Genomic DNA, 24,552 nt, shown 5'->3' with positions numbered 1-24,552 from the left:
GCTGGGGAGCATGGCCTTATCTGGAGCCCTGATAGAAAACACCAGGAGGAACCTGTGGTCAAGCTCTGGGGTTTTGGAGCCAGGGGTATCGAGGATCTGAAGCCCACTATACCGCAGACGCAAAACAGATACTAGCAGCATATGAAGGAGTTTGAGCTGCTTCAGAAGCTGCTGGCACAGAATCACAGATCCTCTGGGCATCAGAATTACATGTGCTGTGCTGGATGTTCAAAGGAAGCGTCCCCTCTACACACCAAGCAACCAACACTATGTGCAATAAGTAGGTAGCACTGATCATGCAACAGGCTTGAATGGGAAACCTCAGCTACCCAGGAATCCTCGAAGAGATGATGGACTGGCCAGAAGGCAAAGATTTAGGAGCATTGCCCAAGGAGGTGACTCCTGCCCAAGAAGCACCACCATACAAGTCATCAGAAAGTGAAAGGCAATGTGCTCTGCTTACCAACGGATGCTGTTGTGTTGTAAGAAACCATCAAAAGTGGAAAGCTGCTGTGTGGAGTCCCACATGACAAGTTTGAAGTTGCTACAGGAAATGGTGAGTCAAGTCAGTTTGCAGAGGTGAAGGCCGTCCAGCTGGCCCTTGAGATGGCTGAAAGAGAAAAATGGCCAGTGCTCTGTCTTTATACTGACTCATGGGTGGTTGCAAATGCCTTGTGGGGCTGGTTATATCAATAGAAGGAGACCAACCTTTCTGGATTGCTGCATTGTGTCAAGACGTCACTGCCTGGTAGTGTGAAGGTACTACCATTGTGAAGGTACATCACGTACATGCTCACAAGAACTGCCACTGGAGAACATCAAAACAATGAGCAGGTAGACAGGCCACCAGAATTGAAGTGGCTTATGTGGGCCTGGGCTGGGAATGTACAAATGAGCTATTTGTAGCTCAGTGGGCCCATGAACATTGGGACATCTAGGGAGAGATGCAAGATGCAAATGGACTCGTGATCAAGGGGTGGACCTGACCATTGAAGCCATCACACAGGTCACACATGAATGGGAAATCTGTTGTAATCAAGTCACCCATGTGAGTAAAGTAACCCTGGAGCAGATGGCAGTGGTTGGGTTACTGATATGGTGAAGCCTGGCCGATTTGGCTGTATTGGATCACCTGCCAGGGCAAGTGCTGCAACACACTAATCATGGTGATGGCCACTACTAGGTGGCTGGGAATACACCCTGTAACCCCTACCACAGCCTGAAACAGCGTTTGGGCCTTGAAAGGCAAGCTCTGTGGTGATGTGGGTACCCCAAAAAGAACTGAGTCAGACCATGGGACTTAATTCCAAAATAACCTCATAGATTTCTGGGCCAAGAAATGCAGCATTGGGTGTATCACATTCCCTATCACCCATGAGCCTCTGGAAAGGTTGAATAACACAACGAACTGTTAAAGACTCCTGGGGCATGAAAACACCGGGATGTAAATATAGCAGTGAGTCTGCTACCTCTCCTTGTCCTGCCCAAGCAATACCCCTGCGTACTGTGGAAGAAGATACTGTCCCAGTAGTAGTGCACACGGGGAAGTGGCTGGGAAGGGCCATGTGCATTGCTCCTCTCTTGGGAAAAAGGCAAACCCACTCCAGGGATTTTCTTTGCTCAAGGATCTGGGCGCACTTGGTGGGTAATGCGGAGGGATGGGGAGATCTCAAGTGTATCTCAAGGGGATTGGGGAAAAAATAGCATGTGCATTGAGTTGTATGTAAGTACTGCAGCAGGAATCACCTAAGCTGATGGAGAATGAGCTTCAGCAGGAACCAGGTGAGTGCAGTAATGACCCAACCCAAACTGATGTTGGCACCCAACGATCCCACGTGCTGCTTCTTCTGTCCTGGGCAATGACCTTGACAGATGGGGCCTGAGTCACTGACTCTTCTTACGGAAATTTTGTGGGGAAGGCCCATGAAATGGGAAAATAATACCTCTGTATGTCAAGGAGCAGGGTATGGTGGTTAACGAGCATGTATAAACCTGCCTGGTAGGTGAAAAGAAGGTTCAAGTATGTAGTGCAGTGTTGGTAAGGGGGGATTTTAGGAGTGAGAAGCAGACAGAATGGGATGGTCAGAGGACACCTGGATGTACTGAACAACATGGACCTGAGCGTGATGCAAATGGTATTAGGGACAAAGATTGCGCTGGGTCTGGCTGGGATGGAGTTACAAAGTTAACTTTCCCCATCACAGCCTGTACGGTGCTGTGCTTTGCATTTGGGGCTGGAACAGTGTTGGTAACACACCGCCGCTGGACAGTGCTCTTGCTCAGTGTGAAGGCTTTCTCTCTCTCTCTTCCCTGCACCCCTGAAACCAAGTAAACTAGGAATGGGCAAGAGATGGCGAGGGGACAAAGCCAGGACAGCTGACCCCAGCTGACCAAAGGGATATTCCATACCACGTGATGTCATGCCCAACAATAAAAGCTCAGGGAAAGAAGGAGGAATGGAGGAACATTCATGGTTATGGCGTTTGTCTTCCCAAGCCACCATTACACATGCTGAGGTTCTGCTTCCCACAGCGTGGCTGGACATCTGCCTGCCCGTGGGAAGTAGGGAAGGAATTCCTCTTTTTGCTTTTCTTGCATGTGCAACTTTTGCTTTTCTTATTATACCACCTTTATCTTGACCCACAAGGTTTTTTCTTCAATCTCATTTTCTCCCCCTGTCCTGCTGAGGAGAGGGAGTGAGAAAGCATCTGGGTGGGCACCTGGCAGCTGGCCAAGGTTAGCTCACCACACTGCCATGCACATACGTACTCACAGGCTTCGTACATATGTTTATATACCCGAACATGCGTATGTTCTCCTAGCTAATTTGTTTAGTAACAGCAGGCAAAGAAGACTGAGTCAGCTTTTCAGATGGTGAAAATAAATTTGAAATAAACTTCAGGTTGGAAAATTGCTATCAATTCCTTGAACTTATTATTATTATTATTACTGTATTGCACAGAGCTTCCAGGGGGTAAGAACGAGAAACATTGACTGAATGTCAGTGAAAAGCTGTCTCTGCCCCAAGGAAAACCCAGGCACCGTCGCAGGTCCTGCATGGTTCAGGTGGTCCAAGCAGTGCCGTTAGGGACACCTGAGGGGTAACTGTCAACAGAAGTTATGGTAGCAGAACCTGGATCTCAGTATGTACAAGACGTGGCAGATGGAGTGCAAAAGCAAACGGGCTGGCTAGCAGCAGGCACTTTAGTAATGAAGCGTCACAGGAGCTCACAGACTCCTCTCTGATTTTACTGGGCTGTGTTCCAGAGTGCGTCTTCACCTTTTTTTTTTTCTTTTTTTTTTTTTCCTGAAGTGTCTGCAAATGGAAGCCTGCTAAGCTCTTCGGTAAGATAAGTGTCTCTTTAACTTCTCAGTTTTTTATGAATTTCAAATAGCAATTTTTTATTATCTTTAATTGGTGACTGCCTGTTTTAATTAGGCATCACAGTTAATCTTACAATGATTACATGTACGAGGCTTTGTGCACAGCAAAACATGAGGGTTTTTTTTAGCATAAGCACCAAAAGAAATGTGAATTGTAAGAAATAAGATGACCACGTTTGCAATTATGATTTTCATTTTCTTCCCCTCACTGTAGCCTTCAGTTACCACCTTTCAAAAATCTCCAGTATTTTGCATGCAGATAGGTCCTGGCCAAGACATTGTGCGAGCTTAGAAAAAATTTCTTCTCTTTCTAGTGATCCAGAAAACATTTCTGATCTAAACAACAATAGGCAGAAAGCAGTGGTCTGTTTCACATCTCTGAAAGTCTCAAGCCATAATTTTATCTGTCCAACTTAAGCTAATATCAAATAACAAACAGATTTATAAATGTAGAAATCAATCACTCCTGATCATGCTGTCTGGGAACATATTGCAACTTCCAGAAAAGATGGCCCGCGTTCATATCCTGGAGGGCTTAACTAAGCCTTCACAATAGTTGCATTGATGATGCCAAACCTCATGTAACTTCCCTGTTGGTTTTTGCAAGCTGCCAGAGGGTGTCACGGAGGGAACCCAGCACCTTGGAAAGGAGTTTTATTAATATTTTATAGAAGAGATGTGCTCAGCAATAAAGCTGAAAAATACAAGAGGAAAAAAAGCCAAACAAAGCAAAAAGCCCCCAGAACTCCCTGGATCACAGAGAGCCAGGAAAGGGAGGGTCATACTGGCAGAGCTAGGGGGCTGATTTATAGCAGTCGGACGTAGGGAAGCAAGGGCAGAGCTGCTATGGTTAGGTGCAACTTTTGCGGGAGTCTGTATCTACCTACCTTTGCAAGGGGGCTGAGCGGTTTTGAAAGCGGTTTTGAAATTTTGATGTTGTTTTTTTGGTTTTTGGTTGGTTTTTTTTTCTCCTAAGGAGTGCAGTGTGGACAGTCAGACACATGATAATTCATCCCTTCCCCTCGTCAAGGATAAGCTCTTAGTAACCAGCCCACATTTGACAGGACACTTGTCTTTATGGCAAAGAGCAGTTCCTATGCTTTTTCCTAGCAAAGTACCATGATCTGGACTGCAAGAGGTAGTGTCCCATCTGGAGGCAATTCATCATTACTTGGAACAAATCCTTCAACTTTATCACTAGCTGCCAAGCAGCACAGCTCAGTGAGAGCAGGTCACTTGTAAAATATGATGGTTAAGTACAGGCAAGTCTGCAGAAAAAATAACCCGCTTTGAACCGATAAAGCTCCCCTGTGCTTGGATCACTTAGATTTCAGTAAGGAGAGGGAGCCTGTTCGGTAGTAGCGAGTCAGTCCCAGTTGTTGAAGAGCGCTGTGCAATTCTCACTAGAGTTAAAAGGGCGATTCCCCGAACCTGAGCCCAGGAGGACGCTGAAGATGTCTTTTCCAGACCAAAGTGACACTTGCAGGGATGATGAGCGCATTACTCAGTCTCTACCTCCAGGCCAGTGGCGACACAGACCGCTATCCCTACTGTCCCTTGGCCCCATCCCTCGTTCCTGCATGCCTGATGGGCTCGCATTCGGGCTGCCAGTCCCCCCGCACCGGTGCTCGTTATTTCTGACACCCTGCGGTGTCACAGCGACATCGGCCACGCCGCCTCAGTAACAACCCTGGCGGGGAGGGCTGGCTGGGCTGCCCCGCCGAGAAATGAGAAGCCCCGAAGGTCCTTCTCTTCCTTCGTAAGGCCCTTTCACTGCGTTACTCCCTACTCCTATCGATTCTCGCCCCCCCCTCTCCGGCAAGCCCTGCCCCGCGGCGGACGGCTGCCCGTGCCGGCGGTCCCCCGGCTGCGCTGCCGGCGGGGGGAGCGGCTCCTCCCTCGGCGGGGGGGGCCGGGGGAGCCGGCAGCGGGGTCTCCGCTCACTCGCTGCGGCTCCGCGCCCGAGGCGGACCCGCCGCGCAGCGCTGCGCCCCCGGGACGCGATGCCGGGGCCGGGGGCCGGCGGGGCGGCGCGGCGGGGCAGCTGCGGCGGCGGCGGCGGCGGCGGCGGCGGCGGGACCCCCGCGCCCGAGGCGGTGAGTGCGGCGGGGCGGGCAGGGCCGGCGGGGGCGCGGGGCAGCACCCGCCTTGCCCGGCTTTAACGGGATGCTGGCTGCTGCTGCGCGTTATCCGGGGGTAGGGACTGCAGGGGCACTGCCTGGGTCTTTGAGCCTGCTCTTGAATTTGCTAAAATTCAAACAACCAACCAAGCAAGCAACTCACCCCAAACCAAACCAAACCAAACCAAACCAAAGACCACCCCACCCCAAAAAAAACCCAAACCCCCGCAAACCCGAGACCTGTCTTGCGCAGCTGTAGAAACGCGCTTCCCGGGGGCCAGTCCCGTTCCGTTGGGCTCAGCGGGTTCCTGCTCCCAGCCCGGACCGCAGGGCGCTCCTTTCCCCAAGAAAGACGGCCGGGGGGTCGGGCGGCACCGGGTCACACAAACGTGCGGTCCCCCACCTCTGGCCGGGGACAGAACCTGAAGACACAGCTTGAGGATAGCGCTGCCTGGTCAAACTGCTCAGATGCCGCGTTTGGGCAGCAAAGTCCTGGAAACCAACAATCCAACCAAACCCCTCAGCCATGGGTAAACGGGTACCGGTTAGAATAAAATGGGAGGGTTTCTTGGCTACATCTGTGTGAGGGAAGAGTTAAAGAGGGGTTTTTTGTTGTCGTTGTCGTTCTTGTTATGGAGAGGTTTAACATCATTGCGAGAGATGTGTTTTACATTAGTACATGCTGTGAAGCCTGTCCCACCGCACCTGGCAGCCTGGTGGCCCAGGACCACGGCCGGGTCCCCAGAGGGGTCTCAGCTGCAGCGATCGCTGCTATCAGCAGGGAGAGGAGCCCCGGCCACCGGCCCATTGATTGCGAGGCCAGAAGGGACCGTTACATCATCTAGTCTGACCTCAGACAGGAGAGAGGTGCTGGCGGGGGAACAAAAAGAAAATTGCCAGGGACTGAATCTCTGCACTGAAACGCAGCATTTCTTCATGACATTGTCAGCTTTGACAAATAGACTTTTCCACAAAAAATGAGATTAGTGGCAGGGGCTCTCTGCATGAATTGCTTACACAGAGATGCATGGATCGTAAGGAGAAGCTTCAGAGCTTCCCAGTTTAAAGCCTGGAAGTGTATTTTACATGCCAACTGATCCAGTTTTCTATTGTTCCTCCTGCTCTTCAAAACTAGGGCTGCTAGCAGAAGTGGACCATTTTCCAATAAGAAAGAGTTTACTGAAAAGAAAGAGTTAAGAGGGGAAAAAATAAAAGAAACCATAGTTATATTTTGTTCAGAGTTGTCTGTGGAAACCTTGTAAAAACATTTCAGAGAAGCTTATTTTTCTCTCTCTTCTTCCCATTTCTTTCTTTTTAATCTCTCTATTTTTCTATTCCTGGTGAGATACTAGGCAAGAAACAAAAAGAAAAAAAATTACGTGATTATTTAACAGAGAAGGTTGGGATGCTGACTGCCCCAAGATAAATTTTTGCTTTATGTAACTTTTTGCAAAAGTAACCCTTCAATATACATTGGAAAAAAATCAGTTTTCTTTAGACATAACACAGCCCCGGCACTAGCACCCATAGCAGGGGTTGGATTTGTCTTACTGCACTTTGACATACAGTCTTGTCTCCACTTCTAGTTTTATGGATCTGGCCCCTCACTATTTTACTTAAGTCTGGTACTTTTTCAGAGTATCAATGATCTCAAAAAATGGAACAAGACAGTACCAAATAAGGCTCCTCAACTTACATCCCACTTTTTCCAGTGTTAACAATGTATATAAACCCCTTGCAATGCCATGGGAATGAAGTGTCGTGGTGTGCCAGGCTGTACTGGGACATGTTCCCAAGAGATAAGAAGAGTGAATCGCCTCCCCAGCCCCACGCATCCATCAGTCCGGTGCACCATCTGTCGCAGCCTGGTGGGTCCTCCCGGGAGCCTCAGAAATGCGTATCTACTGCCGATAGTCATGGATGTGTGGCAGGAAAAGGGACAACAGTGTTTGTGGTTAATGAAGTCCCATGCAAAACTGCATCCCGCAGTAATTTATTACCTTGGAAAGCAGGGGTGTGATGCCAGACAAGTGACTGGCTCCATGGGAGGGCAGGACACTGGGAAGGCAGGACCAGGAGGGTGGGAAGATGATGATGATGATGAGGAACCTCCCAGTGCCACTGCTGCTGGGATCAGCAGCAGTTCCCAGTGGAGCTTGTGGGGGGATTTATCACAGCTGGCTCTTAAGCCTGCAGCAGGGCTCCTGCAGGGGCTCTAAATCACACTGATTGCACAGTCAATAAAGAAAATCTCACCAGTCCCCATAACCAGGCGGTTGGCTTTTAAACCTCTTTAGATAAAAATCTATTTATTGCTGTGGTTCAGTTAGAAGTTCAGAGTAACCACGCTGGCTTCAGCAATGTTAGTAGCACAATTTAGCTTTGGAAAAGAGTTTTAACACAGACCAGCCTGAAGCAAATTCCAGTGTGGTTTATTCCATATAAGCCTGGAGCCACTTCTTGGGATGGCTAGCTTAAATTGCAGGTGCTGCTGCTTATTTCAGAAGAACCACTCTCTGCCTGCACTGATACAACTGAGACCAGAAATCCTTCTTTTGCATGTATTTGTGAGTTCCTTCCCAGCCCGCCTGACTGAGCCAACCCAAACCCTTGTGGATGCTGCTGGGGGTGGTGGGACAGCAGGGCACAGGACAGGTCCTAGGGGGTACAGAGATGCCCTGCTCCAGGGGGCACAAAGGAGCCAGCTGATGCCACACATCTACATGCCATGGAAATACTCGCCAAAGGCCGCCCATCCAGAATTTCAGCTAGCAGGGCTGGCTGCAGAAATGGCCAGGGCATGGGCCAGTCAGGGTATGTCTACACTAGCATGTTAGGCAGCACTACCTGGGAGTCCTCCCTGGCACTGCAGCTTAATTATCTATAATTGGTATAAACTATAATATTGTGCATAAACTGTTAGAGCCAGCCCGGGCACTCATTTGTCCCATGCCGAGTAGCACTGCCCCACTCAACCCCTGCCCTCTTTGAGGCAGCAGCAGCCCAGGCTGTTCCCGGTCGGAAGCAGAGCCCTGCATCGGGCAGGCAACACTAGCTACCGAAGGCACAGGCTTAGCTGTGGCACCAGCAGCATCTGTAGGCAGTTGGGTTTAACAGCACTGCACTGCCTTGAAGAGCGTCTGGATGCTTCTGCCCTGCACCACCTGCTCCGAGCTCTTCCCGCTCCCTTGCAGCCATGGGAGTTCACCCCAGCCGTTCCCACCTGGCTTATCCCCTTTCCTCCTCTTCTTCCATTTCCCTTATCCTTCCTGAATGACACCAGTTATACAGTGATAACAAAATTTGGTCCTTTGCTCCCATCACCTTGGTCACCCCTGCTACATGCCCACCTCATCAGTTCCCACTGTGCCTGAATGGGCAAGGCCCCCTGCACCGCGGTGCTTGTATGGTGCCAGCTGCACCCACTCACTTCACTGCAGGAGGGAACCAGACCCTTCCCCTTTGCAGATGGGCAGGGGGCTATGGGTGATGATGCCCTAGCTGTGGTGACTGCTGGGGGGCTGAGGCTTGACCATGCTGGGGAGAGCAGTGGTCCCACTTCCAAGGTGCAGCAGGGCCACCCCCATAGCTCTTGTCCCCTCCTTGCTGCTGGTCTCAGGTGAGAAGCAAACTGGGGGACAGGTCCAGCCAAAAGCTCATTTAAAGGAATCATCCACCCCAGGAGCCCCTTTTTCTCCCCTTTTTTGTGGTCTGATATGCTCTGGTGGTCACGTTTGGCCCTTCCCCAGCCTCCTCCACACGTGCACATGCATGATGTGGCTTGAGAAAGTCCCTGGGAATTTTAGTATGTCCCCTGGGAAAACCTGGTCAAGGAAAGGCAGCTTCACCTGCCAGCACACCTCCGGGAAACCCCCTGGGTTCCCCTCTCTGCTTCTGCTTCTGGTGTCTTGTGGGGTTTGGTTTAAATGATATCTTAATGTGAATCATGTGAAATCTCTGTGTTCCTGCCAGTGATGGATTCTTGCAGGAGGAGAAGGAAGGACATGGGTTTGCCATTTTCACAAGGCCTCTTGCCTAGTGTGGTGGAGCGGGGTGAAGAGGCTTTTAGTTCATCCTTAAGGGTTGCAGAAGTAGGTGTGTAGATGTGGGGGCATTTCTGAAAGTCCTGAAGAAATAAAAGTCCAAGGTTTTAGAAACGGGTTTAGTTTTCAGCTAGTGCTGGCCCTTGCCTGCTGAAAAATCTGGCCACTTCAAAGTCTGTCCAGATGGCAAAATCATGTCCCTGTATATCTCTGAAGGAGATAACACTTTGAAAGGCTTTCTGAATGTGTAAAAACAAGCGATGCGTTTGCACCTATAAACCAGCAACATGTGGTTAGCTCATCCAAGGAAAAATTACTAAACTCTGGAATTTCAGTTTTTTTGGTGGAGTGCTTTAAGCTAATAAAGGAGTTTTGACTTTTTTAAAAAAAGTCTCTGCCAGTTTCAAAAAGCACATCATTTGGTGCCAGGGTTGCTTAGCACTCTCAGTACCGTATATCCCACTGCAACATGCAAAGCAGCGAGGCATTTTTTAAGCTTTCCCTCCTGTTTTCCAACTTATGGTCAAATCTTCAGACAGTTCTCCTTGTGGGTGCCTGGGATGAAGCCCTTGCATTGTCCATGTGGGCAATTTCATTAAGCAAATGGCTCCCAGTGAGTGCAACTGAAATTCTGCAATCTGCAGATGTCATCCTTGCGTTATCTGGTGTCTCAGGATGTGAGCAGGTTATAGGATAGAGTAAGAAGGGCTGGAGTTTATCTTGTGGCAGATACTGCAATATCCTCCATGAAGCAAGAGAAGTTTTCTGTTAAGCAGAGTAAAACCTCTGAAGAGAGAAATCATGATGTAATCGATACTCAATACCGGCATAAATGGATTCAAATTCTCCTGACTCTTGGAGCGCAGGACAAAGTTAATTTGGCTTCTCTGTACCTGCTGCAGTCTTTCAGTAGCAATCACATGTAGGTTTTTTCCACCAAAGTAGCAGCAATACTTGGGAATAAGGTTTTTCTTTGTGACACAACATTATTCTGTCCAATAAATCAGATGAAAATACCATCCCCTCCATGTAAATTAAAGACCAAACACAAAATCTGCCAGGTATAAGTCTGTCCAAGTCCACAAGTTTTGCACCACCAACCTGACACTGGCGTTGTCCACCTGTACTGGCTTTCTAAGGGATTTCCAAAGAGGGCAGGGAGGTTTTACCAGGGATCACTTAGGAGGCTGGAGAGGGGATGACATACCCAGTAAAGATGCCCAGTAGCCATGAAGGAACACAAAGGCTGGGAGACAGCCCAGCAGTCCCAGAGGGCTGGTGGGAGTTTCTCATGGAGCTCTTCTTGCACTGATAAGGACTCGGGCCAGAAGGTAAAAACATGCACCCCATGTGGGAACTTCTATGCAAACTCTTCTAACAAGGCATTAATTTCTTTTTTAAAATCATAAAAACTGAATGCACTTTCCATGTGGAAATAACCAGTTCCAAGCCCCTGGACCCTGATGAAGTAATTTATTGCTTTTATCTGAAACATGTTGCATGCACTGGATTGATTCTCCACATCCCAGTACCTCTCGCTTCCTAGATTTAGTTCTTTGCTAATGAACTGTGGTAGGAAACCTCTTGCCCCATCCAGGTAGCACTGGTTTTCAATTCACCAAGCGGAGAGGCCATCACCTAGAGACCTAAGGAAGGGCATCATTTGGAAGGACTTCTCAGCCATCTCAGCTGACAGCCAGTGCACTCCTGCAGGTGATAAGCAGCAGAACTGGGTGAAGCAAGGAAGATCTGTACTCCATCCCTGCTGTAGGGCTCTGCTTCCTACCTCTGCAAGAAGGTAGTTAACTACGTCTGACCCAGTCCTTTGCCCAGAGCAAGGTCTGCTAAAGCACATAATCCTGCTGCAAAGCGCAGTAGTTTCTGCAGGACCTGCCATGGTTACCCACCCCACAGGACTGACACTTGGGTTCATGCCTCAGCCTCTCAGGAGACCCTCCAGCATCATAGCCCAGAGCCAGGTCTTGTTCTTCCTCATATTTGGAGTGAGAGGAGGATCATCAGGTCTGTTGTTTTCACTGGTTCCAAAACATGTGCATGTGTACATATGTAACTTGAAACAGCTTATTTAATCTTTGCTATATGCGCTTGGTAGATGAAATCGCAGCAACTCTAGAATAACAGGAATAACAGCAAGAGAAATAATTTGCTTTACCCTTGATTCAGGGAGAGGAACACACTTTTTCTTCCCCACAGTGCGGTACTCTTTCTTTGCCCTCCTGGTGATGCATTGATCCAGGCAGCCTGAGCATCATGCTGGCACCAGCTGTAACACACATCCCCACCCCGGGTGCCAGTTGGGAAGGTTTTTCCCTGAACCTGCTCTGCAGAAAGCATGCCTCTGGGTGGCCCTAGGTGGTTCAGAAATGGTTCCTGGCCAACTTCTTGATGCTACTTGCTGGCAGATGTTGCATCAAGAAAGTGGTGTCTGCCCTCCCATGTGCAGCTTGCTTGGGAGTCTGCACTGAACAGTCCTTGTGGGTTTAAATGGAGGTGGACTGACAGACAATGCTGACAGTTTTATAAGCAGATATGGTCAGAACTCATGATACAAGGGAGTAAGCTGGGGAGAAAACAGATCTCTGCCTGGGTCAGGATTCATCCTCACTTCCCCGCAGTGTGCAGCTATTTCTATCACTCCATCACTAAACAGGTGATTTATCCTGGTACTGCAAAACCAGTGATGGACAGACCATGCTCCCCACATGTACCATATTTTAAACTGGAGCTGGAGGACTCCCCAAGCTGGAGTCCTGCTGGGCTCAAGCATGAGGACAACACCCTATCTTAGGAGAATAAACTTTCCCCAAAGCACGTTTAAATCCACATGCTCTGTAGTGACTGCCATGAGAGCAACATGGACTTTGTCGCTTACTGACCTTTTGTTGAACAGCTGACTTCTAAAGAGCTTCTGCAAATAATGAGTCAATGTTCATTGAAGGAAAAAAAAACCTGCTGCTCTGATAACAGACACATGGACATAATAAGCAATTTCAATGTTCAATTCTCTGACTTCTGATTTTGTATTTTAAGGTATTTGTCAAAGGCAGGCAGCAAAAAGGGTCATGATAGTACAAGCATGGGAACAACCATTGCATTGAGAAACCATCTCCTCTGCAGATATGAAGCAGTGTCACGCCTGTCACACAACCTTCCACATGCAGAGAGACCACAGGAGTAAATATACCAGTGTCAAATTGGTATAAATCAGGTATAAACCAGGAGTAAACATACCAGTGTCACTCCTGTCTTTCACTGTTCCTAGCAGAAAGCAATTTCGTAGTATCTCACTGCAGTGCTGCTGCAGCTTCATGGCCATGCATGCCAGCACCTTTCTCTTCTGCTGCTGCTTTACTTTTCTCTGCTGATGACAACTGGGACCGCATCATTCATCTACTCTGGGAAACTGCATTTGCTTTTGGCTACATGGGCTGGGGTACCACGGGGCTAGTCTCAGCTGGCTTGACTCCCCATCACCCTTCACAGAGCTTGGTCTCCAACACCCTCAGGGAGCACGCGGTGCCTCCAGCTCTGCTCCGTGTTGCACAGGTGCCTGACTTTTGCACTGGGCTGGTTTGCACCAACTTGATGAGATCTTCGTTTCTACCCTCTAGAAAATTACTCAGTTCTCGTCTCACCTCCAGCTTTGGCAGTGGTGCACACACACACTCTCACCTTTTCCTCTGTAACTCCCTAGCAGAAGACTGAGGCCACCTTGCCACTTCTCCCAGGAGACAAGATCTGCAGACACAGGTAGTAGGGCTTATTTGCCATTTGTAAACAGCATGGAGCAGTATGCTGCTGTGCTGGGTTGGTCTAACCCTCAGAAGAAATTCCCCACAATAGTTCAGCTCTCTAGCAATGTTTGGTCCATGTTTCGCTTGTTACCTCTCCCAATTACTTTGCTTATCTCAAATTCTTCATGCCCCATGTTGGGCTACTAAAAGGACTGTCTTGGTTTAACCCCAGCCAGCAACTAAGCACCACACAGCTGCTCACTCACTGCCCCCCACCCCCCCGGTGGGAGGGGGGAGAGAACTGGAAAAGTAAAAGGGAGATAACTCATGGGTTGAGATAAAGACAGTTTAATAGGTAAGGCAGATGCCACACACACAACCAAAGCAGAACAGGGAATTCATTCTCCACCTCCCATGGGCAGGCAGGTGCTCAGCCATCCCCAGGACAGCAGGGCTCCATCACGTGTCATGGTCACTTGGGTAGACAAACGCCATCACTCCAGATGTCTCCCCCTTCCTTCTTCTCCCCCCAGTTCTATATGCTGAGCATGACGTCCCATGGTATGGAACATCCCTTAGGTCAGTTGGGGTCAGCTGTCCTGGCTGTGTCCCTCGCAGCCCTTGTGCCCCCCCAGCCTGATCGCTGCCGGGTGGGGTGAGGGGCAGAAAAGGCCTTGGCTCTGCGTAAGCACTGCTCAGCAAAAACTGAAGCATCCCTGTGTCATCAACTCTGTTTCCAGCACAGATCCAAAACATAGCACCATATTAGCTACTATGAAGAAAATTAACTCTATCCAAGCCAAAACCAGCACAGCTGCTAATAACCTTCACAAGTAAAAATTGAGAGTTAGAGGTGAAAGCTGCTGAAAATCTGATGAATTTGGGACAAAGTTTCGATAAAAAGCAGATGGTGTTTTTAATCATTCTTTTTCCACTCAGTAAATGAGGCCAAATGTTCAGAAAGTTGTCTGTAAATATACCAACCTGCTTTTCAAGTATCTAAAAATAATACTGCAAGTACAGCTTTAACAAGACAGGCATCCCCCGAAGGTCAGTAACCTGCCCTTTATCGGCTTCGTGTCAACGCTTGGCAGCAAGGAGCCATTTCTTGTCTCTGATGCTCCTCTGCTGTGTCCTTTGTTCCTGAAATAGCCTTGTCCCCTGGCACTAGTGCTCATATTTGGATGGCAGGTGGCCATGCAGAGCCCACTGTCCCAAAGTACAAATCTGAGGGATTTGAGCTCTTTAAGAGGCAGGCAGCTCCCCCATGGATTTGCAGGAGGCAGCGTACCCACCTCTAACTGCAGCCAGCTTGGTTGCCTTTGCACGGCACCCAGCTTGCTTTTGGGAGCCTGGCTGGACAGGGTCCTCTCACCCCGTGTTACAGAAGGCGGAGGTCTGTATCCAACCCACCTGCTCCAGGGGCTTTTTACAGCCAGTGCGGAGAAGCGGGCACTTCTGGGAAATGACACAGCTCCTCTTCTCCCAAAGCTGACTGCAGAAGCAGAGAAGGAAGAACAGTGCCTTGCAAGTGCCCGTATCTCCCCACTGCCCGTTGAAGAAGCTCAGGGGGAGCAGCGCCCATGCAGACACTGGTTCTGCAGTTGCCTTAATTCGGGCAGACGCCCACCGGGGTGCCTCAGCTGGTGGCCCCAAGGCTTTGCCTATGGTGCTGCAGCTGTGCACCTGCCACGGCCAGCGCTGCCGTGCTCGGCTGTTGTGCCAACGGCTGTGGGGCTTGGAGCCCTGGCACTCGAGGGGAAATTCAGCAGCATTCAGGAGTTAGGAGCACAAACAGACTGTATCCTCTTCCCATAGATGCTTTGTAGCAATGACTCCTTTAAATGCTCAAATCCCTCACCTTTGTGGGAGCTTTGCTGGATGATGGAAACTGATAAGAAACTCATTCTCATTTTCAGCCCCTCAAGACTGTTCCTTCCCGCCGGTGTTCAGCACCATCACTCTTATTCAGCAAAGGTCTGAGCAAGCCATGGTTGCCTTCAGCCAGGTATGTACATTGTGTGCCATATACACAGTGCCTGCACAGATGTTTAATGCCCAGGAGCAAGGCGATATACCTCGGCTTGCCTATACATGTGTCAGGTCTGTCATATAGTGCTGTCAGTGTCCCGTGCTAGCGGGCCCCAGGAGAGTCTCAGACGAGGGAGCAACCACACGGTGCCTGGGGTGGCTGAGATGGCAGAGTTGTGGGTGCGGAGCAGGGGCTGCTGTTGTAGAGGGGATGGAGGGGAGAGGCGGTGGGAACTGCACCTCCTGGCACTGCCCCCCAGCTACTCTTCTCACCCTCCCACCGTGCCTGTGTGAGCCCAGCAGGAGCTCAGCCTCTTCCATCTCTCCCCCTCCATGGCAAGGGCTGCCAGTGCTGGCTCCTTGTTCACGTTAGTTTGTGCCTATGCTGTCGGGAAGCCTCCACTGGCAGTTTTCCCTGCAGAGCATTTAGATTTTTTGCTTTCCAGCTGTTCTTCTTTCTTTGGGGTAACAAAACCTTTAAAGCAGGCAGAAGAGTTGGCTGTGATAGTATTTACTGCCTTATTTCACTACAGGTCATGGCTTGCCTAGCCAAACTGATGGGACATTCCTGCTGAACGTTAGCGGCAGTGCCTCCTTCCTTCATTAAACTGTTTTCCAGTAAGCAGAGGAACACTATCATTTGAACTGCAGCTACTTCACTGCAAAGCCCTGATTTCCCTTCTGTTCTCCAATAAACTCATTCTGGTTAGTCAAATGGCACCGCTAACTGGACACGGTGGTGTTGCAAGTAGGCTCAGTATGTGTTAAAAAAAAGCTTACAGAGGAAAGGCAGGAAGGGAAGCCGTGTCTTTGGTCTTCAGGTAGCAGAAGTCCGAGTCTTTGAGCATTCCTCGCTTGGGGAATTGGGCAAGTTGTGCTGTATGAGCGCTTGCAGCTAATTATTCTTCAGTTATGTCTCTCTTCAGAGTGAGCACGTTTTTTGCATTTGTTTCTTGACATGAACATCAGGAGCTGTCAGACTGTGAGAAAGGCTGTTTAACATGTTTTCCTTTCACTGGAAACATTCCTGATTGAAGCCTTTGCAGTGGCTCTCTGTGACACCTCTTGGCTTGCCATACGGCTCCATCTCAGAGCCCAGAATCATCCTACAGCCCAGGTGGGCAGGTGGAACTCAAATACTGAACAAGTACCCAGGAATCCCTGCTCTGTTTTCTTTAATGCCATAATTTACTAGGTGTTACAAGTGAAATACTATCACATACACACCCCCACCACCTCAAGCCCTACAAACTCCAGGAGTCTGCAGGAAAAAGGGGCTGTTGATATCTCTATAGGAAGGAGACACCAGCACCCCTGTGTTGGCTGGTGATGGGTACCTGACTGGAGAGGCAGCTGTGCCCCCTCTCCAGCCCTGAGTCCCTGCCTCCTCAGCCTCTGGCTTGGACTTTCAGACCTCTGTCCCTGAGAACAGACCCAGCTGGGCAGGAAAACGGTCCCAGTGCTTCATGCCCCCTCCGTGCACAACATGGGTCCTCCCTCTCATTTCTGCAGGAGGCAGCATTTACCAAGAGTGCACTTCTGGTGGTGTAATCCACGTTGTTGCTAGTGCCATCAGCTAATTTGCAACTGGTGCCCACAGCTAATTTCTCAGTGACCTAGGTGTATGGAGTAGGGAGGCGTGCTCTGGCAGTCTCCCCTATTTTAGTACCCCGCTAGACAAAGCTAGTTTAAGATATCTCATCAGGACAATCAAATGTCAGGTGCCAGCACAGGGCTGCCCCTACAGAAGGAAAAGAGGAGGGAGGGGGCAAGCAGCAGAACTGGGAGAAACAGCCCTTGGGACCCAGGTTTGTCTGTTTACGCTTCAGGTGGTGAGCTGGAGCCGGGCAGAGCAGGAGCTGCTGCTCCTCCAAGCAGCGGTTCAAGAACAGCTGCCATGTCCTTTTGCCCTGAGCCTTGCCTCTGCAGCCCGCCCGGCTGCCCAAGGAACATCGCTCTAACAGACAGTGTGGGCTGGAGAGCTGTGCTGGTTTTCACCCTCTCAGTAGCTTGCTCCCCTGGGTGACTGCCTGCTTTGCCTATCCCTCGAGCTGGTGCTAATCCTGCTGAACAGCCAGGGCAGAGCCCCAGTTGCTTCATCAGCACCTGCCTCACGGCACTAGTGGCGACAAATCTTGAATCAGCTCATCTCAGAAAAGGAGGCATCAGTTTCCACTGAATACAGTTGAGCCTAGGAATACACAAAACCTCTGAGGTGCAGAAGAGGCTCTGTGTGAAAGTCAGGTTAAACCCAGCTTCCTTCGTACCACACACACAGTTCCTCCCTGCGACCTCCCAGCCCCGTGGCCAAGCCACCGATGGCTTCACCGTGACATGAAGCAACACGCAGAAGGCCCACAAAGCCCTATGGAAAGAGCATTTTCTTTGTCTGTGATCAGCACAAACTAATCAGCCTTTAAATGAAAAATGTCTTTTGTATTCCAAAAAATGTTGCCATCTTGGGCAACACCCCGGAGTTGCTGCCTGCAGACGTGGTCTAGAGCCTCTGAATCTACATAAGCATAAATAGAAAAGTCTCTATTACACTTAACAGCAGGAAGATTGCCACAAGTTGGAATTGTCACAAGGAGTCCACCTTCATAAAGCTGTCACCTTTCAGGATTAGGAGCAGTCACAGATATCCCTGTGATGTATCAGGAATATCCCCTGAATTTTTCTGTGCAGGTAGTAAGCTCTACAAGTACCACAGAGCACTTACTGGAGCATTGTCCTTCATAGCCGCTCTACAGCGAGGATGGATTTCAAGGGGAAGTGAAAGCTTTTGTGATCTGGCTGCCAACCCCTTGGACCATCCAGTCCTGACTGTTCTTGGTCTAAACAGTGATTTTTCCCTTTCTCCTACGGAGGTTCACAAACTACCTGACTGGGCTAATGCAGGGGATTATAACTGAACTAAAAGTCATTTCCAGAAAATTGATGAGTTTATTCATCCTGCAGATTCAAATGTCTAGAAACTAGCTTCCTCCAGCTCTCAAACCAATTCCTGGTTGCAGTAGCATGCAGGACATGCTAGTGCAGATCCAGGCATTGACTAAAGAGTTAGCTTGTGAGACAAAGTCAATGCAGTGTCTGGTTTCTGGACCTACTGAGCAATTACCAGTAGCATTAGGAAAAGGTAATATAAGCATACTCCCACGCTTACTTTCTGGTTGTTAACCAACACGCCTATCAGAAATCCTTTGGATTTATGTTGGAAAACTATCAATGACAAACTTCAAGAAGTAAATAGGGCAAACCTTTTGTTTTAAAGCACACAGCCTCCATAGCAAACCGAGACCTGAAGGAACTTATTCCTTGGGATGCTGTCTAGAGGACATTTCCTGGCAGCTGATTATTTTTGTACCAGGCGTTTTCTGTACCTCTGAGGCTGAGTTTGCATATTGCTCATTAGGTGCTAACTTCATTGCCCTCTCCTGGCAGGAAAGAGGATTTAAACAAGATGCATCCTCTTCAGACATTTATGGGGACAGGATTCCTATCCCAAAGATTTTCCTCTGGGTTTTCCACTCACATCGTGTTGGAGAGGTCAGTAGACCCAGACCAACCCTTACCATGACTGCGGATGCAATTGCAGAAGGTGAGAGGAGCAGTGCACTGAAGATGACAATCAATGGGGCTTTCAAGAGAGTGAGGCCAGTCTGGTTTGCAGCTTTTATTGTGACATTGGGAAAGTAATTTAATTAACCACTGTCTTGATTTCTAGCCTGAGCACTGTATTTCCTTGCAAAGCGAAACACCTGTTCAGGGGGTTCTTCACACTGATGGAACAAGGAGCGGGGGAGCTTGGCCTCTGTGTGGTCTTTTCTGTTGCCCTGGCTCCTTCCCCTTCCAGGCAGCCAGGTCTGAGCAGGGAGGCACAGCATGTACTGAACTCTCCTGCAGAGATGCTGGAGCCCATCCCAACACCGAAGATCTGATTGCTGTCATCATGCAACCACATTTAGTCATGTTTTTTTATTATTTTTCCCCCCAATGGTGCGACAGACTTGCCAAGCTGAGAAAGCTCAGGGAAATATCTGTAGAGAGCTGCAGAGTGGGCAGAGATGCAGAGCGGGTGAGTCATGCAGAGTCTGGGGGCTGACGGCAGAGACCCTTGTGTGAAAGGCTGTGGTTAAAGGAGGTGGAAGGGTTTCTTGCTGGCCACAGGACTGAAGTGGGCAGATGTAGGTGAGTCAAGTGAAGGTTGTTGCAAAACAAGAACTTTGAGGGCAAAATCAGTGAGGTTGCTGGTAACACTATAGAGTTTTATGGGTCATCTTGAAACTCCAATTTCATTTCTGTACCCTCCTACTACTTCTGGACAGCCATGCTGCTCCTGCCTTTCATTTTTTCTCTTCATTCACTTTTACTCTTTCCTTCCATTTTTCATCCTTTGTGTGCTTATGCTAGCTAAATGCTTTAGCTCCCTTGTTTAACCAGCTGATGATAGCACTGTGAGTTTTCTTTCATAGGCTGACTGATGGGAAAATGAGTAATAAAAAAATAATATTATCGTAACACCAGCTATATGGAAGCATAGTGGGTAGGGTGCTGCTTTACAGGGGAAGCGTGGGCATCCCCTCCCTGCTCTGCCCAGACGACCTGTATCATCTGCAGCATGGCATTTCATCTCTCAGCGCCACAAGTCCCCATCTGTAACAGGTGGTTAATAATACTGCCTTTCCTCAGACGGATATGGTGAGGCAAGGAATAGTTAACAACTCAACACAGTGATGGGGCTGATTGATTTGGAGGTAGGAATAAGACAATCAGGAACTGCAGATACCTGGAGCAAACCCAAAATATGAGGTTTTTCAGAGTAAGACTTGTCCCTTTATTAACTGATAGCAAAACAGGCTTGATCCATGCAGGATCCCTCTTTTTTTTGTAATGCAAGTAATAAGTGAAAGTATTTCATATTAAGTGAGAGCAGTTTAGTTGAGAAAGAGTTTTGTGAAAACTGGCCTATTTATAAAGACAGAAGTAACATTCAGCTTCTCATGCAGGTTGGTTCAAAACAGTTCACAGAAGCTGTTCTGATGGGAAACTCAAAGGCTGGCTGATATTATTATAGAAGGTGTCTGCTTTCTTTGGAAATGTTACATTTTTGTTGAAAAAAAACAACACTAAAAATATCACCCAAACTAAAAAGGTTCTTAATGGGAAAAACATGTCATCATTGCTGGTAGAGACCTTAAACCTTTCTTTCTACCAATTTTCTAACTTTCATCTGAGTTCTAGAAATGACATGCGTGACTCCCCTTTGTGCTTTTGATAAATTACAGTCTCATGAAAGTTGCAATCCAAATTTATTCAACGAACACCAGAACCGTGGTTTTCACACCAAGAAAGCTAAGCATGTTTTGAAACAATGTCACCCTGCCATTGATGTGACCATACACATATGTGTGGCTCCAAGACCAGTCACTGGGGACTATGATCAGATGAATTTGATGGGGTGAATTTGGAGCTGAGGTGTTCCCCATACAGGGCTCAGCCTGCAGCAGGATGGCCTGCAGAGCCCACACTGCTGGTGTGACAAGAGGTGGCCAGGTTGCAGTGGACCAGCACACCAAAGCATACACGCAGCTTTACAATGACTGGAGGGACTTCAGGCATTACTGCCCTGTTCTTACTGGTCACCTTTCCCTGTCTGGAAGGTGCAGCCAGCAGCATAGGCTGGTGGGTGGGATCTCACAGCTCTGGTACCAAACCTGTTACTTCTTTATTACAGTGCTGAGGGATGAGATTTAAAATAAGCTGGATATCTCCCACTGGAGAAAGCCACGTGCTCTGTTTTACCTGCAGACCCGTGGGAGCAGGACACTCATTGTGTGTGTCTACCTGCAGGCCAGTGACAAGGAACATCCACCCAGCTGCTGGGCAGCAGCTGCTGCCCTCCCCGATGCTGATTCATACAGTTATTCCACACAGGGCAGTTTGTGCTTCCACCAACACAATTTGTTCAAAGCAGTGAAAATTTTATGTGTCCAAGCCTCAGTTGTAACCAACTTGTCTCTAAACAGCTAACAATTTCATTTTATTTCTAAATGAAATTCTCAGGAAAGCCAGTAAAGGTTTTCCTCACCTTTCTGCATACACACGGCTATTCCCATCTGTATGCCACAAGAAATGTGCAGGGCCAAGTGCAATGTTGCTACTGGGCACATCTAAGACTTAGCTGAGTCCAGCAGTACTGCAGACATCTGGACAAACTTTATTCAGAAACAGCCAGCACTCTGCAGCACTCACAGGATGCTTTTAGAATACAGGATTCTGCCTGTTTTTGAAAAACGTTGTACCTAGAAAAGAGAGCTCGGAAAAAGCCTTAGAGGGATGGGGGCTTCAGTGCTGTGGCCCTCTCAAGACTAGTCTGAAAAGAGATAGCCTCAAACTGAGAGATGCGCTGACAAAAATCAGGAGCATCACATTGCAGGTCTCGGGGAAGGCTAATTAACACCCATGACAGCTTACATCCTGTCTGCTGGTGGAAAGGAAACATGCTGTAGGCGTCCCAAGGCTGACATTCATGCCTGGCATTTCCCCCACGCTGCCGGGGTGGGCAACAGAGCCGTCAGCATGCTGGCACGGGGACCACTGGAACCCTGGGCCCAGGAGGGCTGGCAGCAGACACCCGGCTGGGATGGGGGCTAGGGGGAGCGGCATTGCTCTGATGGGGGTCACAGGCTGGCTACGGGGGGAATCCCTGCTGAGGCCTCCCCCTAGTCAACTGCTGCCCCTTCCAACTCAGCAGTTTTCCGCACAGCGTTTGCAGAACTTGGAAATCTTGGAAAGGCACATACAGCCCAATAACGAGCAGGGGGACCTGTGCTCCCAAGCCTGCCAGCAGCACTGGTAGCACTGGCTATGGCTGGCGATGCCTCCAGTGCCTCCAGCCAGGACCTCCCCATGCTCGGCAGCACAAGGCAGCCCATGGAGCTCTCCTGCCAGCAAAGCTGGGCTTGCCTGGGCACAAGCTCTGCTAGCACACAGGGTGATCTTGGGGACTGGCTCGGTGACTGTGCCATCACTGGCACAGGAGCATCCCTCTCAGAAAGTGTTCAGGTGTTTTCAGCACGGCTCTGCCCGGGCCAGCCAGCCCTTGCCAGTAGCTCCTTGGCACCGTCCGGAGGCTGGCACGAGCTGGCCATCCCCAGTGGGTGGCTTGGACAAGGTCTCCCTGCTTGGCAGGGCGATAGCCTTGGACAGCAAAGACATGGGCTGCCCCATGCAAGATTGCCCCAGAGCTAGGCCCATGCAACGCGCCAGCATTGCCACAGCCTGTTTGACATCTCCCCAGTCGCTGGGTGAGGACACTACAGAGGACCATCCTCTGCCCTGAGCTCAGGGCATGGGCAGAACCTGGCTATGCCAGGGGTGCAGCCCTGCTCTCTTCAGCTTCCTTCCCCACCCAGTAAACCCACCTTGCCCCATTCATTTCATAGGTCAGACCTGGATGTGAGATTCCCTGGTGCTGCATGAGCATTTGGGAGGCTACACCCACCATAGCAGCACTGTCTACCTCCTCTCACTGGGGCTGCCCCGTGCAGCACCCCAGCCCTTGAGTGGGTTTTGCAGGATGCTTCTCGGGAGGTCCTGGCACACAGCTGCTTTTGGGGCATGCAGGACAACCCTGGCTTCCCCACGGGTGCTGAAGACTTCAACCTTGGCCACCCACAGTGCTCTGCCCTGTAGGGGTGGAAGGTTTCTTACCAAGCATGAAGGGCAAGCCATTTCCTCTTGGAAGAAACACCACAGGACCTTTTCATGCTTCCTCTGTGTGCAAAGCACCAGCAGGCACTGCTTTCCATGGCAGCTCTGCCCTGCCCTGCTGGCTGTCCCGGTGTCAGCTCCCATTACCTCCACCAGCCCATGGAAGAAAGGTCAGGGGAAAGCACTGAACACTGGGCAGATTAACACCTGTGGGAAAGAAACCAGGCAGAAGGAGTGAAAGCAAGCAAGAAAATACCTCCCCCGCTCAGCCTGACAGGAGGTCCCCAGCCCTGTATTTGCGATGGGTTCTCACCATGACTGGGAGAGCGGGAGGATTGCTAACACCAGCACAGAAACTGCATGCTAGCCCCCGTGCCCTGGGGAGCAGCAGCCCCTCCGAAGGCCAGACCCACACCCAACCACCTCCTTCATTGCTGTGTCTCATCAGCTCCGGCATGGATGGTTCAAGCAATCACAGTCTCTTTTTCTAAAGCATCTTGAGAGCCTGAATCACTTTTGCACCGGGGACTCAGTGGTGGCAGCCCATAGGCTGCCTGGAGAACATGTCCCTGTCCTCCATATTCCTGTTTCCTGGAGTCATCTGGCACTGGCTCGCACAGCCCTGCTTTAGCCACGTGCCTTCAAGTCCCTCGTAACGCTGCCAGGGAGCCCCTTTTCCCACCCTTGCCCCTTGCACTCAGTTGTGTCCAGGGGAGACCCTGCCAGTGCCTGGGCTGCAGGGTCCCCCCTAGCCAGGAAAAGCAAATCTGTGCACCTGCTGGCAGTGGTCTCGAAGGTAAGCTCCTCTGACTTGAGGCAGTGGGAGGACATTGCTGTTCTGCACAGGCCCACTTCAGTGCCCAGAGCTGACCTAGGTGGGACTCCAAGCTAAAGCCAGAGAGAAGCCAGGCTTTATGTTTCAGGCAAAACATTTCAGGCTTAGGAAAGTTTAGCATTTTCCTTTTCCACATTACTTCCAGTCCCCTTGTGCTGCTGATTTCCTGCCTGCCTACGGGAAACTCGCTTCATCCTCCTCTTCAGCATCCTCCCGGGGAGGATTACTGAGATTTATGGGTGAACGAAAAGCGGCTAGGAGCTGGGTCCTGTTGTTACCCCAGTGCAAGTGTAGTTGGCATGTACTTGTGCATTGCACTTGTGCCAGTGGTGACAGGCACCTTTAAGAGCAGGAAAGATGAGCCAGAGGGCTGTGGGGCCATCCCAGTGCTATGACAAGCCCCAGAGCTGAGCTGAGCCAAGTAACACTCATCCTCCTCTTGCTCAGTTATGCTTGAAGCAGTGTCTGTTCCCTGACAGAGCCTTGGGTGCTCACTTAAGCTAGGCAGAGCTGGGCAAGTCTCATCTCAGCAGGGTGAGATAGCTCCAGGTTTGCATGGAGATCAGCATCAAACCGTGCCATGGTGTCAACCTGCATGGGTTATTTCAGCCACCAGCATGAATGGATCCTGAAGGTTTCCACCCACTCCCCACTTGGGCTCCCACATTTGC

The 24,552-nt window shown here is 49.8% G+C and overlaps 1 protein-coding gene across 1 annotated transcript in view; it reads left to right on the top strand.

Moving 5' to 3' along the window:
* The first annotated feature begins 347 nt into the window (after positions 1-347).
* LOC129784886 (uncharacterized) overlaps positions 348-24,552 on the top strand; it is a 40,799-nt gene continuing 16,594 nt past the window's right edge. The window contains exons 1-3 of the mRNA XM_055810530.1: positions 348-445; positions 4,996-5,480; positions 15,222-15,310. Coding sequence (XP_055666505.1) covers positions 348-445; positions 4,996-5,480; positions 15,222-15,310 — 672 coding nt within the window. The remainder of the gene's footprint in view (positions 446-4,995; positions 5,481-15,221; positions 15,311-24,552) is intronic.

This window comes from Falco peregrinus, chromosome 7 (assembly GCF_023634155.1).
Source record: "Falco peregrinus isolate bFalPer1 chromosome 7, bFalPer1.pri, whole genome shotgun sequence".
NCBI classification, from domain to species: domain Eukaryota; kingdom Metazoa; phylum Chordata; class Aves; order Falconiformes; family Falconidae; genus Falco; species Falco peregrinus.
Note: the sequence above shows the minus strand (reverse complement) of the source record. Positions and strands in the feature narration are given on the sequence as shown.